The 18,778-nt window shown below is 38.2% G+C and overlaps 1 protein-coding gene across 12 annotated transcripts in view; it reads left to right on the forward strand.

Moving 5' to 3' along the window:
- The window catches only part of RBMS3 (RNA binding motif single stranded interacting protein 3), a 707,096-nt gene that overhangs the window by 451,083 nt on the left and 237,235 nt on the right, over positions 1-18,778 (forward strand). For all 12 annotated transcript variants that reach the window (XM_014274144.3, XM_026799147.2, XM_074538955.1 and 9 more), the window contains one exon: positions 131-222. In XM_014274144.3, coding sequence (XP_014129619.1) covers positions 131-222 — 92 coding nt within the window. The remainder of the gene's footprint in view (positions 1-130; positions 223-18,778) is intronic.

Consider the following 18,778-nt stretch of genomic DNA (forward strand, 5'->3'; position numbering starts at 1 on the left):
TGCTACTGCAAGATTATGAGACTGTGTGAGAGAATGGAAAGATTTTCCTCCTTTATGAAAATAAAATCTTTATCTGTGCTCATACACATGGATAATACTGAAAATCTGTATTTATCTGTTTATTTTCCAGGTTATGGTTTTGTAGATTTTGACAGTCCCGCAGCAGCACAGAAAGCAGTAGCATCTCTCAAAGCAAATGGCGTGCAGGCACAGATGGCAAAGGTAAGAAGAACTCTATCATTGCAGGTTTATTTCAGCTGTTGGGTTAAATTTACAAAGGTTTGTTTTGCTGCTGTTTTTCTTAAGGTTTTGGATTGCTTATTTCAAAGATTCTTTCATCCTTTGGCTCCAGTGCCTTGTTCATGGTTTGTCTGTGTTCTTGAGAGCTGTGTCTCGTGTAACGGGCTCTGCTCTGATTCTCTCTCTGTCCCTCTGTTTGGAGAGGGCTGTACGACAGAGCACTGAAGTGGAAGAGCATTGGAAATGCCTTTTGCTAAGTACTGGGTTAAAGAGTTGCCTTTTCTTCACCTTGAAGTTATCTTCATTTGGTTCCTTTGCTTTGGAAAGTTACTATTTTCTGATGTGGCTGGTGGGCTTCTCGGAAGGAGTGATTGACTGAGTGTAAGGAAAATCTGGTTGATCTGCCTAGGTTTGGCTTCTCCTGCTTGTTGAGGTTTTTTTTTTTTTATTTTGAGGACAGAAATGAATTTGAGTGTAGAAGGTTGCTGAAAGAAAAGTTGCTAAAGGCTGTCTGGAGATGATTGGCATCTGCTCAAGAGGCTGCAGGAGCCGTAGCAAGAACAGTGAGCTCAGTTACTCTGGTCTTGGAATTGTCCCTTGTCCCCAGGCAAAGGGGCTGATGGTGACACAGGGGTTATAGTCATGACCATCGTGTGGTCCAGCCTTTCTGAAGGTGGAATAATGTGTCTTTGGGCTCTAGACTGTGTCAGCCAGCAAAAATAGCTGTTGCTTTCTACTTTAAAAATGCCTTGCCTGAAAAATCTCAAAAAACACTTAATAACGCCTGATTTAGTCTCTCTAGAAATGCTGTCCTAGAATCTAAAACAGTGAAAGCAAACAGGTAATTACAAAGAAAGAGGGAAATCAATTGATAAGCAATCATCAGATTTGAAGATTTCCACTTAAAGGAATGTTGGTGGTTTAAACCTTTGTTTTTCAATGATGTCTTAGTAAAAACTTAGTTTTGTTTTGGTGTATGAGTTTTTTATTATTGTTTTATTTTAGGGAGAAAAGTAATTGCTGGTAAATGAGGTTCTTTTGCCTTCTACTGAATTGCACTCACTGTGCCTGAAAGAAAATGGATGTCAATGATGTATTTCTTTTTAAAAGCATCCCACAATGCAAGCTAGGCTGTTTTATTGGTTCTTAGTTTTTATTGACACATGGTGATAAAAAATATTTGCTTCAAATGGGTAAAAGATGGCAAGCAGAAGAATGTGAACTTCTGCTAAGGATTGTGCTATTTTATTTCTCAGACATACAGCAGCTCCTTGTTAAAATATAGGCAATTTGATGCATTAGTCAAGCTGTGGAAAAGAAACCAAAGACAGGAGATATGTTTTGTCCTAATGATTGATATCAAATAGCCCTTTCCAGAAAGGAGTAAATCTATATAAATCTGTAAAAAATCCAAATCCATATAAAACTGTACAGTCATGGATTTAAAATTACAGATTTAAAGATAGGATTGAAAGATAAATCTATGCTTGGGGTTGTCAGGATTCAGAACAATGAACAATTGCAGTACTTATATTCATGGAAACACCAGAAAAGATGGTGGCTTAAAACACTGTGGTTTGGATTGTCCCATATTTAGGGACTAAAAGCAAAGTCTGATGTTTTCAGAGTGGGAAGAGCTGTACCAGCCCTTGGTGGGTTTGTTTTTTGGGGAACCTGTGGCAGGAGCCGCTTTTTGTCCTGTGAGATTTTGAGGCGGCTGGTGTGTACAGATTTGTTTGCATAAGATTGACTGTATTTTTATTATTTAGCCATGGTGCCTGGAATCTCAGATAGATTCCTTTTAGTGTGTTTGATAGCTCAAGATAAATATACAACTGACTTTTCTTATCTCAGAAAAAAATCTAAGTATTTAGAAAAATTAGATTTCAAAGGAAATTGAGATGACTCCACACAAAGTACCTCACATTGCCGAGAAGGCAGGAGCCTGGGAAAGCAAATCCATTGGAGAAACATGTTAGTTCTTGCATATGTTGGAAGCCAAGTTGCATAACAGGACTGAAAGACAGCATTACCTGCCAGTGTCGGAATTAACAGTGAGGGCTCAAAGAGGTTTGAGGAAAGGGGCAGAATAATAATCTAACCTGCATTTCTGGAAGTTTAGCCAGAGCAGCTTTATTTCAAGAGCTGCTTTAATTAGTGGTGAATGGTGGCTCTCAAACCAAAAAGGAAAAGTTAAGTCTGAAGAAATTCCCTAAACCTTTTGTATGCCATGCTTTCATACTATCAGCATCAGTATCTTTTACTCTGCATTGCAAAGCAGTGAAACTGCCCTGTGTAAAGGCCATAGAAGAGACAGACTGTAACCTGTGTTCAGCAGGTATCAAAAAATCTCAGTCCAGCTGTGGATGCTTTTGAGTAAAGGTGAAGGAGGCATTGGCCTCTTTCTATGAGCTGGCCTTCTTCAGTAGTGAGAGAAAATATGCTGAAGTGTCGGTATTGTCTGTGATGTTTTCCTGGAGAGAGCTCTTGCTCGGAAAGAGTGGTTCTTTCTCAGTTTTAACACAATATAATTTTTCTCATAGAAATCCAGGAATCTTCTTTGAAAAACAAAAAGCAGAACTGAACCCCTGTCCGTGTTGGCTAGCAGAAGTATCTTGTGGATACTTGAGTAAAATATACTCATTTTATCGATGTTAAAATACAGCCGCCTCCCTCTATTTTTATAGAATTTGGACAGCATTTTGGCTGATTTTGCTTCAGAGTGCTGCCTCTGGAAGAAGGTTAAACTCTGGTGGATTGATGCTCCAAGTCCCATCAGTATTGGAAGACTTGCTCTGTTGAGGCTAATACACCCCATAAACCCACAAAGGGAAAAAACCTGAACTGTTAAACACGTCTGAATTTCTTTTTTTGTTCTGGTTTGAAGCAGGCGGGTGAGGAATCGGCCAAGGGAGAGGAGCAGCAGTAATATACCTGGAGAGGTAGTGGTGGCAGCTGAGGAGATGAGGTCTCATGGGGGTTCTTGGTGGGACAAGAACCCAGAGGAGGACCCACACAAGCTCCCACCCACAGGAGAGCTGTGTTAGGCTCTTGCACTCAGGTGTTCTCACCTGGCTTCTTTTGCATTTCTCTCTCAGAGGTACATGAACCAGGAGTTCTGAGCACTTCCGCTGTCTTTTGTCCATCTTTTCCAAAAGTGCTTATCAAGCATTTCATTTATTGATCCCTCGGCTATGCAGCTGCTCAGGGATGTTTTCCTAGCTGGCCTGGCTTATTTTGCTGTGTGCTTCCTGTGTGCCTTTGGACATGCAGATTCATTTGTGTATATGTAGCGCCTACTTGGTCAGGCTCGTAGAGTCCAGGTGGTTTTTTGGGTTTGTCTTCCTACTAAAAATGGCCCAAATGATATGCCTCTGAATAATCTCACAGGAATTATTGATTTGGTTGTCTCTTTATGCTAGGGACTACAGAAACATGGCAGAAAAAAACCATTGCTTATGTGCATGATTTATATATCAGTTTAGGTTTTTTCCAGATGCTCCTTTCCTGCATTTCCTAGAAAAATATTATAGACAGAATATGGAAAATTAATAAGGAGAATCTTAGTAATATGGGAGTTGGCTCAGACAAGTAGGCAAAAAAGCCTAGTACACATGAAAAATGTATCAGTGTTCTAATAAAATCTGTAGACACATCTATTCTTGGGATTTGCAATAGTCCTTCACCCAGAATTGCACATTCATGAGGACACTTCTTAATCTACTTTATATGTAAGTTTTAATGATGCCAAGTAGTCTAAATCACCTGAAAAATCAATAGAAGTCTGCTGTCTAAATAAATTTGAGCTTCTGAGCTTGTGTCAGCCTGCAGTTGAACTGTGCAATCAGTTTATCCCTTCACAGACATTTGGGGTCCTCTCTTCCATTTTTTATTTCCAGTTCTAGTCTGCTGTAAGATTGCATAATGTGAAAGTTCAGGTGAAGGCAGGTTCTTGCAGAGTATCTAATAGCTTCTTTAATACTTAGCAGCCCATCAAGAGTGTTGAAACAAATGCATTCACAAAGGAAGGGTTTTCAGTCCTGCTTTTATAAGGATTAAAAAGGTATTTGATCTTGTGTATCTTCTCTGGGTTTTCCTTTTGTACATATAATGCATTTAGACATCCTCAAGACCTGCGTGAAAAATGCAGATATTGAAGGAATATTTAATTAGCACTGGCAGTTGTCTAAGTCCAAGGAATCATTTCTGGACTACTCTGCTGCAGTAATTGCCATCCAGAGAGTGCACTGCAGGAACTGGTTCTGAGAAAGGGCTGTGCCAGTAGGCTCTGATGTGTTTTCCTCCACAAGGGAATTGCAGTAAGTGATTTTGCTTCTTGTGTGATATTTTTCTCATCTTTCCATCATGCAGAAGCTTAAATACAGGGAGTAGTCACCATCTAGGTGAAAGATAAAAGGGAGCTATTTTCCACAGACCAGAGCCAAGCACAAGAGCTGCTAAAGAGGAACAGAGAGGTGGTTGCTGTGTAGTTAAATAGACAGATTTTCTCGAGGAACCAAGGAAAAGGAAATCCCACAGAAGAAAATCTTATTTATTTTCCAGACTTTTGCGTAGGTTTTAAGCATTGCTCTGCTATGAGTCAGCTGACCAAATAAGTTCTTTCTGTCTGCTTATTTTTCAGCTTCCTATTATCTTATTTTTAAATTACTTACCTTTTTTTCTCTGTCAGACACTAATTCTCTAAAGGGCTGGTCCTTAAAATGGAAAAACTTCTTTCCAATATTTTTTTAACCTATTTTAATGAAAAGTTTTGTTTGTTTTTACCATTTAAAAATTCATGTAAATAATTAGAATGCTGTCCGAACAAAATATGAAATATGGCCTGTACACGTGATACACTGCTTTCTTAACTCATGATTGAAATGTATGCAAATTTTAGCTAACAAAACCTCAGGATATTGAGTTTTTTGATAATATTTTTGGTTAACAGCCCTACTGACTGAGCTAACCTTCCTTATGAAACCAAAGTGGGATTCTAGGAGTTTTAGAGCTCAATATTGAAATTGTCAGGCTTTGCTTTACTCCTGTGCTTTAATTATCAGACATCCCATCCCCACCAAACTGTTCTATGTAGTCTAATATTTGTATTGGTGATTTATAAAACACTGTTTTCGTTTGCTGCTGGGGCAGGAGCTGGTGCCTCTGGAAGCCTCTCCATTCTCAGCAGTGTAGGAGAAGTTGAGAACATGGCCGTGCTGGCCACCTTCCACATGGTTTCTGAATGAATTGCACAGCCAGGCGTGAGCTGCTGCTGCTGCAACACTTGTCAGAGACGTTTGGCACAACTCTTGTACGTGTGTGGAGCACTCTCCAGTGAGCTCTCCTCTCATCTTCCAAAAATGTACACCCTCTCTCCTTGTGCTTTCGCACAGCCCATACTGGCTGACCGATACTGACCTGACTTGATAACACTCCTGGGTTCAATGAAAATGGAAAGCTACAGCTGGAAAGAAATGAGAGGCAGTTCAGTTTAGATTTGGAAATTACACATGCAGGTGTTTCTCTCTCCTTTGATTTCTTTTGCCAAGTCAGCCATACCAAAGGTGCCCTGCAGAAGCACTAACTGGAAGTTCCAAGTTTCATGTACTGCTGTTTATCAAAGTCATGCTGTCCTCATCCTCTCTTTCCTGCTTACCTCTGGTTTTCATAAATTATCTTTTACTCTTGGGATGGGGAATCACAGTTTCCCAGACGGAGCTGGCCTTTAAGTGCAGTTTTTGCAAATATAGGATATTTTTCCATTTTTAAAGGATAATAATTGACAAAGCAAGAGCATTAACAAGATGCTAAATTATTTGTTGATATTAGGTTTCATATCAAAATTTCTTAGGATGATATGCCTTTCAAAACCTGGAAGATTTTTTTGATCATTTTTTTTGTTTTTTTTGGTGGAGTTTTTTTGTGTGTGTGGTTTTTTGGGTTTTTGGGGGGGAGGGTTGTGTTTTTATTTGTTTTTGTTTGGTTGGTTGGTTTGTTGTTGGTTTTTTTGGTGGTTTTTGTTTTGTTTTTGGTTTTTTGGTGTTTTTTTTTTTTTTTTTCCCAGAGGAAACTGTCTAAATTCAGGATTCAAATCACAGATATGCTAGCAAAGGGCTAACTTTAAATTTTAGAAAATCTGCAGTAGCAGATGACAGTCTTAGACAATGAGAGCGTCCTATGAGCGTCCTAGACAATCAAGACTATTGAGTGGCTTTGCACAAACAGTGATAGATTGGGGTAATAGCAAAGATACATGACATTAATGGAAGGACTTCCTAGTCTTATCCAGCCTTGTGAATTTTATGCTTGTATCTGAGAACTATATGGTAGCTGGTGTGAAATGATCTTAAAATCCTTTTCCTGCTTTTAGATTGCATTCACAAGCCAATATAGAATGCATTAGCTTGAGCCATTCTTGAAAGAACATCAAGTTATCCTGGGGGTACTAAAATCCAGCAGTCCTTTCACACTTGCATGTGTAGCTCCTAAAAACATGTAGATCAGCATGAAGAAGGGTATGCATATCGACATTGTTTTAATCACACCTGCCAGATTTATAGACAATAATTTTTTTTGGGGTTTTCAGAAGTGCTTAACTTGACATAATTCTACTCTCTGAAAGTGCATGGAACTTTACTGTTGGCCAGTTGAGAGGAATTAGGTCAGTACTATGTTCCTTTGTTGCCAAAAACTGTAGCTCAGCATCTTTCTTAACCACTAAGTTAGCTTAGAAAATCTTACAGTGCACACAATCATGTTTATTCTCTAGCTATCACCTCAGATAGACCTGGCTGTGGTATTTTCCTTCCCTTTTCAAGTGCTGCTTTATTTTCTAGATTTACTTGATTTTTTTTTTCATACTGTAACTTCATATAACATTAAAACATTCCTCTGCCTTTGAAAATTTAAATACAAACAATCAGTAAATATATCCACCTCCATGCTATTAGTGCCTTGCACCACAGAACAGATGCTGAAAGTGAAAAATGTAGCCAACTTCTAGGCTGAAGAATAGTGGAATTACTGGGTTCTTTTCGGGTTATGAACTTCAGCCAAACAAGAGTTGGCCTTTTTTCATAAATACACATTGTTCTTGACTTTCCTCTGACTTGGAACACATTTGAATTGGTAATAATACAGCTGAAATCCACAGAGCTTTGGCAATCTAAGCTGGGGAGAAGAATGGGGCTCCCTATCTTTAGCACTCACATAGCTATACATCTTGGAAGCTCTTACACACTCTTTGCAAACCCTTTATGTTTGCAGAACAGGAAATCTGAGTCCTGCAAATGAGTTAAACACTGGAGTCAGATTAATTCTTTTTTGCCTCCATACTCAGGAAACTCCAAACGCCCCACAGCGGAGTTATCCGACCACAACTATGCAGCTTGGGAATCTGCAGCTCAGACTGAGCAGAACTATGTTCTAAATTCAGTAAGCACAGCTTTACTCACCAGGAAAAAGCCAGCACATGCTGAAATGATCAAAAAACGGTGGTTTTAGAAAATATTACTGTGGTAGAAAATGGACATAGCCTTTCTTTCAGTGACATATCATTTAATTATGTTCTTCTGTAGTTCAGCCTGAGGACAATGCTTTTGTAAGGTGAGAAACAAAAATTCATTGTATCTAACATGATGATTCATGTGACCACCAGCAGGAGGATATGTGCATGCTTTTTGGGGTACCACTTAGTTGAGACACAGCTTCAAAAGCAATGCAATTTGTGTGAAAACCAGGCCACTTTGAGATTATTTGGTTTGATTTGGAAAGCAGGTGTGCAAACTTCAGTGGCATTTCTTCTGAGTTGATGTGAGTGCCTGTATAACAGCTCATCAGCCTGGAAATACACAGGTGCACACTCTATCAGTAAACACAAATCTACCAGTAATATGCATAGATATTCCCTGTGCAGCTATGCATCCCCCTCTGAATATCTAAATGTTACTGTATTAGTGAATACTCTGCTTGTTATTTCTTTATTAATGACTGTCTCCCATTCAACTGACATGACTGAGTAGTCTGGCTGTAATCTAAATAAATTTTAGTTTAGATCCAGTTTTGTTCACTAATGAATGATAATTTTTGCCACTATATTAGGAAACTCTGTTTTTCCTTTGTATAAAAATATGAAATTAGGCCGTGCTCGTGCTATATGCAACACACTGAGTCATAATGGAAGCTCACTGAATTTTTTAGTCCTTTCCCTTTACATATTTGTGCTCAGGAAGGGAGATAATGATAACATGAACAGTTGAATTCTATTTGTAGTCATGATAAATTAGCTTTGATGTGATCAAAATAAATGTAAGAGATATAAGGTTGTAAAATCCATACTGGCCATATCAGACCAGAATAAAGTTCCTTCTGATATCAGATTCTCTTTCAGATAATGCACTATAGCATGTGCCAACAGAGGAGTACAAGAACCAGACAAGCATCTGAGGATACTTCCCCAGAGTAGTCTCTTAGCCTCTAGCAATTTGCAGTTTGGGATTTCTTCAGCTTGCATTGAATAGTCATTTGTAGAACTGCCTCCCCATCCCCAAATAAACAATTTATGCTGCCTGTTTTGCATTTAAAATTTTGGCAGCACAACATCCAGCTTTAAGAAATTCTTCAGTTTAACTTCATGCTCTTCAAAGATCCATCTCCTTTGCTTGCTCCAGACCTGCAAAGTAGATTTCATTGATTGCTTGCTATTTCTTGTATCAGGAGAGACAGAAGGCTCTTGTTCCCTATGAATCCTTTTCACTGCACTTATGATTTTATAAAATGCAATCATAACTTCCTTTAATCCCTGTTCTGTTTTCAGTTTTAAGAAAGATGTGCCAGGATGTGTGTGCGTCAATAAGGATGTGGTTCTTAGAAGCAAAGAGCAGTTGCTAAGTAATGAACGTGAAGCCTGTTAAAGTGGTTTTGTAATATGAGAGCAGAGCTGACAGGAAGCTTAGAGGGTCATTTTATATCAATATGTTGGACAGGAGGCAAGTATTGCTAATGCTGTGTAGTCCTGCAGCGTGGGAAATGGGAAAATGGACACAGAGAGGAACAGTACATTTGGCTGGTATCAGGTACTTTGTAAGGCAGTCCTCATTTTGCACAAGGATAAATGCACATATATGATTAAGCCTAGGAAGATCAATTTTTAAAATAAGAACTGTCAGCTTTAGAAAAATGTACCCCAGGAATAATTGAAGTGTTAAAAAAATGTAACAGAGCTATTCCTTTAAAGCAGCAGGTGAAGAGAAGTATAACCCCAAGTACAAGGACATGTGTTCAGTGTGTCAAAAGGAAATATACCCAACTCGCCCCATCTCTGTATAAATAAGGCATTATAGATAATTGCCTTAAAGTCTGGAATTGTTTGGTCACAGCTTTCCTTAAATATTAGATCAAATTAATATCTGTCATGGTGATGAACAATACCTGAAACTGATGCCACCAATGGATCAATATCTGGCCCATCCTGTCAGCAGGTTTGAGGACTTTATCTTTGCCAGGGGCTACTGAAGCACCCCTGTGCATTTTGTCTTGCACCCACTGCTTGGGCATGATGTGACCAGCAATGCTGCAGCACGTGCCTTCATATCTAAACCCAGGAAAGGGCTGCAGCAGATGTCATGCTGTGCAATGAATCCTTACTTAGAAGAGATTTATATTAATATTCTTCTTTCTCCAGAGCTCATGGCAGAAAATGTTAGTCATTTTATTAGTCATAGCTCAAAATGGTGGATATGTAGAAGAACCTAGGGGCACTAAATTGCCAACTCATCCACTGGAGGAACAGGTGGAATCTTTCTGTGATTCCCAAAGGAATGTACTGAGTACATCTGGGAGATGTACACCTACCAAAGACACCCCTTACACTGCCTTAATGGAGGTGCAATGGCTATTTCCTCTACTGCTCCTCACAACTTTGTGCTGTCCAAAACCACAGAGAACAATGAAAATTTTGATGGAGGCAGCTGTAAAGGAATTTTTTGTAATGGAAAAATTGGTCCTTCCCGGTGTGAACACATGGTTAGAATATGGATATGGTATTTGGTTGGAGATATATTTTTGCCTTGTTAAAATGGATATAGCTTTGTTTATCTGGGTGCCAGTAAGTAACAAAGTGGGGAGTGTTCAATGACTACCCTTGTCAGTCATCTTCTATCCTGATATTCTTACCACAATTCAAAAAGGAAAACAGATAGTGAAAAAAGATGTTAGTTTCTATCAAAAAACTTTGGAGTTGAGGTAATTAAGGCTTGGTACTAGAAAGCTTGGCTTTGAATTCCTCAGAACAAGTGAACATACCTTTCTAGTAGTTGAGACTGAAGTCTGTGTCTCAGACGTCACTTCATGCAATTGAATCATTTTTGGTCTTTAAATTCAGTTGGTAGACAGGTAAAGAAAGAGAAGACACCTTGAATAAAGGCTTCCCCATCTTCAAAGGTATCTTTGGCACCTTACTTCCCCACTTAAGTGATAGATGATGCTGTTCCAGTGCAGTATCACAGTTCTGTCTCTCTGTGTATGGACATACGGGGTTTTACTCTGTGCATGCCTAGTTGATAAGTATGCAAGCAACTATATTTATATCAATGTATGCCCACATTTATAGATGATAATTTAGAAATATTCATGAGAAAATTTTATAATGAGATTCTCATGAGTAGCGAAAAGTATTGAAGTGGTATTTTCATAATATGTACTGTTGGAGTATGACTATTTGCTAGTAATAGCTCTAAGCCCTGAAAATAAAATAGTATGTGGGTTTTTTAGGCATGTGCTGTAGAAATAGGAAGGAAATTGGAGGTAAATTAAATCTTGGTCATAATCAGCCAGTATTTTTCCATCTGTCAGCAAAACCTGGCAAAAAACTCCAAAACAACAACAAAACTGTAAACTCTGAGACGAGATTTAGTGATTTACTGTCTGCTTTAACTGTGCCTATAGCTTGCAGTAGAGCTACACAGCCTCAGGGTTTCCCAGATATTTCCATAACTTATTTGTCCATTTTGCATAAAAGGTTATGATCCCACCATTTATCTAAACATTTTCCTAGTCACCTACTCCAATTATAGCTTGTTATGGAAAGCCAGGACTATCATTTATATGTCTGTGTTGCTATATTATAGGGATGCAGCATAAAGCAGCATGTGGAGTGAGTGAAGGGAGGTTTTTTGCAGTGTTTTAGCTTCCAAAAAATATTTTCTTTTGCTTAAAAACTGTTCATCAGTGAAAGGTCTAATAGCTCCTAATAGCATGACCTAACTCACTTCAGCCTGCCTTCCCACTGCACAGCACAATGCACATGGTAAAGCTGTGGGTTTGGTAAAGGAGCCAGAACTGATCCAAACCAGATTGAAGTCTGGCTGTAATAGGGTCACAGTGGTCTCGCTGCCCTGCCCTCTCTCCTGGGACTGCTGAGCCTAGAGTAATGGAAATGCTTCCCTTTCAGAATAAAATTTAATTAGCTGAAATACATAATAGCTGTCTTTTGTATGATCAATCTTCTGAGTCTGCTTGAACTCAGGCTTTCTATGTTAAAAGGAGTGTTGGATGCAGACTTTGCTTTGCTTTCCTTGAAGTTCAAATAAATAGTTTCATCTTGCATGATTACATTTTTGCATGCTATTTACTTCTCTTGAGTATATGAGAAATTTCGAGATTGACTTACAGAGGTACCTTAAAAGAGGCTCAACATTTTATGTCAGGGAGCAATTAGATTGGTTACAGGGGCATCTCTCTGCACTCTTCTAAGTGACTCTTGTGCTTGTTCTCTTTGATCCTAAGACATCTGGGAAGCCTGGTGAAGACTTATCTAAAGGACATGGTGTAAAAATTGTAGCAACTTAGGCACTTTCCTCCTGGGAGGATCATCTAGTACTTTATCATCTAGTACTTTACTAAAGGTTTCTCCATTTCTTTGTTGAGAGGTCCTTTGCATCACTGTGGCAGCTAAGACCTGAAACACTTTGAATCGGTGATGGAAACCTCTCACAAACCACAGCACTCTCAGTCACCTGGTCTTAGCAATCCTTAGATCAGATCAGACATTGAATAATAGCTATAAATACTATTTATTGCCTGTTTGCTGGGGTTTTTTTGATAACCCATTGTGTTGGTCTTTAACTTAATATTTTAGAAGTTTTTAATATGGTATTTGACTTGACAAATGTTTTTGCTTCTTTAATGTTGCCCTTTATTCCCATGTTAATGGAGTCCTTTCACTTTAGTTTTTCCACTCTACTCAATCCACACAAAGCATTGGGAAAGCAGAATGATACCACTTTTGCATCCCTCATTTTGCTATTTTGAATATAATACATTCTTTTTAGGATGTTGCTACACACTTATCACAATCCTGTTGCAGTTTTGGATCTGAGCTCGGTGGTGCTGTTGCAACAGGCAGACAAAGTCTCTCTTTTGAGATATTCACAGTTCTTGTGTTATTCCACCGACTGATAGTGTTTTTCTATACGTTTTCTATTTAAAATCCATCTTTCTTAAATCTTGTTGAGTGGAGCTGTATGCTATTTTCAGACAGTCAGCAGTGCTGTAATATGTATATTTTATTGCCTTTTAGTCAATTGGTGGGCACTGTAGAGTTTGCATTAGAGATTCTAATTTTTAGCAGACGTATAACTACATTATTTTGCATGTTCAATTGTAAAATTTCATTTGCTCAGTTAAATTTTTGAATGCCTTACCATGTCTAGATTCAAATGCAGATTTTATTTTTTATAAAATTAATTTTATAAATTTTTTTATAAAATTATGCCAGAAGTGTTTGCAAACCTTCACAACTAAAGATCTGTTCTTTGGCTTGTCTTTAGTGAGTGCACCAACTGGTTGGCTGTTTAACACCATAAATTTGACACCCCAAGTATCTTGAGTTGTGCTAAGAGAGGCTAAGTGTCCCAGAGTTTAATTTCTAGCTGTGTATATTTCCAAAACTATAGTAAGCCAAATAGGAGATATAGAAAGTAAGTTATATTTATGTGTTTCTAAACTTGAAATGCTGCATTTCACAAAGGAAAGTGAATGTGAGAAATTAGCAATAGGGGATAGATGGGTTTCTAACATATTAAATCCTGGTATTTTTGCCCCATGGGAACATTTGCTTCAGTTATGATAAAATCTCACATTTTAAGAAATGAGGATTAGGTTTCATGATATTGGCAGGTTTTTATTACCTTAAAGATTGCCTTTAAAAAAAACCAAAAACCAACCACCACAAACTCTATTATCTATGTAGATACTTCACTGCTAAAAGGTTTAACATGAAGATAGAATGGGGAAAAATATAGGGGTAAGTTAGAGAGCTATAAGAAGTAAATGAGTTCTAGTTCTCCTATCATGTTTTTCGTAGTGTTGTGGTCCTTTTTTTTGGTCAGGATTACTGTCCACATAAATATTATGTAGAGGGAAACCTTGAGATGTACAAAATGTTTGCTAAGAGAATGATCTACTCTGTTCAAATTGCTACTCTTGAGAGATGCACTCTTGAGATATATGTCTCTAATCTTTGTTTTAGACAACTTTGAAATCTTGCTGTCCCAATATAAATATCCAGATGACAGATACATGTACAGATATTTTGCAGGGAATCACGTTTGGTTGTTTCAAGGCAGAACTTGATTTTTGTGAGTAGGAGCTCCAATCTGGAAGTTTGGATGACTCAGATGACCCTCAGCCTTGTTGTACTGCCACTTCTAATCATGTTTAAAAACAAGATTGCTCAGAGTCATGATGCAGTCATTTGTGGTTCTGAAGCTAGTTGCTTTAAAATATAGACCTATGTTTTGGACCCAAAGTTAACACGAATATTCAGCTGGCAATAATGAGTATAAAGTCTTTTGTTAGAAAGATTTGCTGGATTTTTTCAAGATTTTGACAGTCTGGGTCCCTAGCTAATATTCCACCGATGTTAAATACTTCATTGTGTTATCTCTGCTTCTTATTTTATCTTGCAGCAGAAATTGAATATATTGAAGGGTTTTATTCAACAAATGATCTTTGTTGATCTTTTAATTTTAATTCCATTCACACTTTTTCTTAGTTTTTGTTTTAGAAAAAATTATTCAAGGTAGTATGTATTTCGCAAAAAAAACTCTCAAATATTTGATTTTGTTCTTCTTGGTCAACAATAATGTAACTGCCCTTCCTTAACATATTAGTAAGAACAAAAACAACCAGTAACTTGTTTCTTGGAGAATAAGCAACAAACTTTGTTTTTCAACTTTAGTGATGTGGTGCAAGATTTTATTCTGGAAGAATTTAGGAATGGGGTCAGGTTTGCCTTTCAAACTCAAGTCCCAAATAGAGGAAAATATCCACATTAAATGATTCCACAAAACTTTTGTGTCTCAGTGTGGGTCCTCTGGGCCTGCTGTGGATAGTTTGAAGCCTGAAGGCAAAACTGAGATAACAGAATTTTCCCCAGATGTCAGCTTGGCCCGTCAAGCTGAAACCAAAATCTAAGCATCTGGCCTTTTGGGCAACTCACTCTTTATCAGCCACAGTCAGTGATGTGCACTTTCACCTGCTGAATCCACGAACCCTCTCCTCCCTCACAAATCTAAAGAGCTGAAAGGAGGTGCAACTGAGGCATGTTGGGACCTGAATCATAGCTGAGGTTCCAGAAGTTTATTCTAAAGCTCCTTCCAAAAGAGGACCGCAACTGACTTGGATAAACAGTATACATTAAGGCCACTATTTTAGCTGTTTGAAGACAGGTTAGAATTTTCAAAACCAGTCCTAACAAAGTAAAACGGCACAATTAATGGGCTTTCTTAAAATTAGAAGTCAATAGCTTCTTACATTATGCAGAATGTAAGAAAGAAGCCATTGTTTCTGAAGCTTTCCATCCAGTGCCATTATATACCATTACATTTTGCCCTGTTACACCAAAGCAGTTTGCTATGTCCTGTGTTTGTTAAGATGAAACTGTAGCATCAAAAGTGTTATTAACTTCTGCTGTTCACTGTATGTGTAAAGATTTTATTTCTAGATGCTGAATGACAGATTGGATCAAGGTCCAACTGTGTAAAACTTGCAAGGTCAAGACACATAAACAAATTACGTCAGTAATACATTGCTGATTTATCCTTCCTTTAGTGAAGGATAAACTGACCTGAAATTGTTACATGTATTTTCAGAGAAAAATATTCATCTGGATGGACTCTGAAAAGTGGTTGATGCATAATAACCTGGTTTTGCATTAAAGTCCTGCAATATGCACAGGCCTGGGATGAGTAGGTCATGAATCTGGCTTAATACTATGAATTAGTAAATAAGCAATTTACTAAATATGTGGTTTCAGTTAAAGGTAATACACTTATTTAAGAAATGTGAGGGGTTTTTTATTTATTGCCTTCTTCTCATTTCATTAAATGCTCATTACCTGAGCACCAACACTGTGCATAGCTCTGTGGATGTTACAAATTAAAACCCAGTGCTTGAAGTGAATAAAATACCTACCATAGGAGAAACTATCAGGATGCCTTGGGCAGGAGTTGATGTCAGGCATTATCTCTGGTTTCTGCTGCTGTGCCTGTGCACGCCTGCCTGCCTCAAGCGTGCATTCAGGGAGGGAGCGATGGAAAGGTCAGATGGGGGCTATGGATATGATCTCGGTTCATCTCGCTGTGCTGATGAAGTTTTGTTGATTGAATGTAAATATGCCTCAACTCTTCCACAGCATGTGCATCAAAGAGAGCATTATTAGAGCGGAGACAGGCATTTGTTGGGACAATGAAAGTAATACTGTCTGTGAGATACTGTTTAGAGGTGGCGTGCAGTGGCATCCGGATATATTTGCATCTAAATGAGATGAGCGTTTCTTTTCATTCGCCTTTGATTTACCTTGATCGCTACAGGTTTTTATTCCTTCTGGGATTTGGGGAACCATATTCCCATTATGTGCTCATCTTCCCTTCACATACTGTCTGCCACCTTCAGTCAGTGCCGCCAGATAAGTATATATAATAAAGATCTTTTACATCAGATCTGGTTACCATGCTGTCAGGCCAGTTACGGGAGTCTGGGACTCAGGAGGAGCAATGAGTGATGAGCATTTATTTAACTACTGCTTGTTTTTTTCCCCCTCTTGTTTTTATGTTTAGTATTGACTGTATCTCAAAATGCTTCAGCATGATTAATTTTTCTGAGAATAGCTGGATGATAATGCATAGCTCCAAATTTTTTGTTTCAAATTGTTTTGAAATCGATTTTCCTTTTTTATTTATTTTGGTCTCTGAAGAGCCTCCAGTAGCTCATTAACCAGCATCCTAAAGGTTTTTGTCTGACTCCCCCACTCAGTGAGTTTGTAGATTGCTGTTAGTTATGTCAATATGCTCTATTTGTTCTATGTGTCACTTAGCATGGGTTAGCTTAGCAGAAGTATTTCTTGGCCCACCTCTTCTCTTGGTTGTATCAAGTTGTGTTTTAAAGCGAAGTCATAGTAAATCAATTTAAATCTCGGTATTGTGCTACATGTAGCCATAGCTATGGCACTTAATGGTAATTAGTAATAGAAAAACACTTGGGAAGTAAAATTTGTAAATCAGCATACATGAGTGAGCTTCTTGTATTGCACATTATAAACTTTTGCTTTGAATTAATGCCAGATTTCAAATCCTCCTTTGCACGGCATAATCATTCACTGAAGTTTTCTTTCCTATATTCTGCAAAATCTAAAAAGATTTCAGCACTCTTTCAGCATTGGAAAATGGGAAACTATCACTTGTTGGTCGTTTTTGTTTGGATTGTGCTACCTTACAGGGAGCAATGGACACTTACCAAAGGCAGAGGAAGGTCCATCTCATGCCCCAAGGACTGCGTGATTTAAAAAGGCAAAGGCAATTACACAAGGTAGTGACAGAGTAGTGTGTACTCTTCTAATGAGAGAATTATCCCCTCGTTAACAAGACTTGTCCTCACTGTCTTCACTTTTTCTGTCCCTTTTCTCATTTCAGAGAGAGATTTCTGATTTCTTACCTATTTGCCCAGGTTCTTTATGTTCATGACTTATGATGTTAAGTACATTTCCCTTTCAGTGGAATATCTCCAACATTTCTTTTTTCATTCCCACTCCAAGTCACTGGGCCAGTCCTGTCCTTCTGACATACTAAATGGGATTTGTCAAGCCCATGGTGTAACCATGTTTTATTTCCATGAGTAATGAGACACTGTGATAGGGCATCTTGTCCTGCCCTAAACGAGACATGCCAAGCCAAACATGAAATGGAATGCCAAACCCTATGTCCTGTATGTTTGTCAAGTGTGTGATCTATTTTTTAGAGACCCAACTCAGTACACTGAAATATTTTACTACTTGTGAACTTTAGCTTCTGTTAATATGATTGAAGCAAGTGGAAATGGAAATTGTCAGGGCAATTTAACAAAGCGAGTCTGTAAAACTCATTACATCCCAGGTAGTAAAATCACTTTAGAAGGCACATTCTTCAAACTTGAGCTTTATTCAGTAAACTGCATTGGTGCCTGACCTTTTAAGAGCTTTCCCTTGCTTGAGAGGGAGGAGGGGAAAAGGCCCTGTTGTTCAGAGCTACCTATCTTAAATTACAAACAGCAGCCAGACTTGACTCTGTGCTTTAGATCACAGAGGATGACAAAGTGTGCAACTGCTCCAAACAGACAGTTAAATGGCCAGCTATTTAGATGAGTTTGATGTGTATTTCATGTAATTGTATACTCCATAAAGCAGTAAAAAACCAATGTTGTGTGCTGGCTGTATTTTAGCACAAAGTAAATCAAAGTACCAATCTCATGTTTGTAATTCAACCTAATCTTATCAAGAGCTGATGCTTTAAAGAAGCTTTAGATTGATACTAGGTGGTGGGTGTGTGAGGGTTAAAGATGCTCTGGAGAAAATAATTCCTGCTAGGTCTGTATCTAATTTTCATAGCAAGATAAATTAGTTTCTTGAGAACTCTCTAAGACCATGGCTGGGTTCCTCCTGCACTGCAGTGTAAACATGCCCCTAAGTATGCCTCTCTCTGCACTGTCTCCATGCATGTCTCCAAATAGATGACAGGCTTTTCCTGCCAAAGTTATGAATGAGCTGTCAACCCACCCTAGATAACAAATTTAGGCTCTCTTTCTCTTTCTATTTTTTTAAAATACTTTATTCTTCCAATGGTGCACCACAAATTTTGATTAGTGGCATACATGAAAACCAAATGTGTCATGGGCTGTGTCTCTACCAGTTCATTATTTTAATTTTCCAGCATCTAAACAATTATGAGCTGTGGAGATTGCATTTTCTTGGAGTTATCCTTTGCCAGGCTCATGAGCACAAGTCAGGTTGCTCATTAGTGAGCCCACACAGAGTTTAGTCCAGTAACCTTTGAAGTAAATGAAAAGCCTCCCACATACTTATTCGGTGTCAGGTAGACATTTGGTGCACACTGTGGAATTAAAAGATTTTGCCTAATTAATAATGAGGGTTTTGCCTAATCTGTGTTGTTTGTGAAGTTATGGGGAGCATGTTAGAGCTGATTGTGGAAAACTTGAAAAGAGAAAG

Source organism: Zonotrichia albicollis, chromosome 1 (genome assembly GCF_047830755.1).
Source record: "Zonotrichia albicollis isolate bZonAlb1 chromosome 1, bZonAlb1.hap1, whole genome shotgun sequence".
NCBI lineage: Eukaryota > Metazoa > Chordata > Aves > Passeriformes > Passerellidae > Zonotrichia > Zonotrichia albicollis.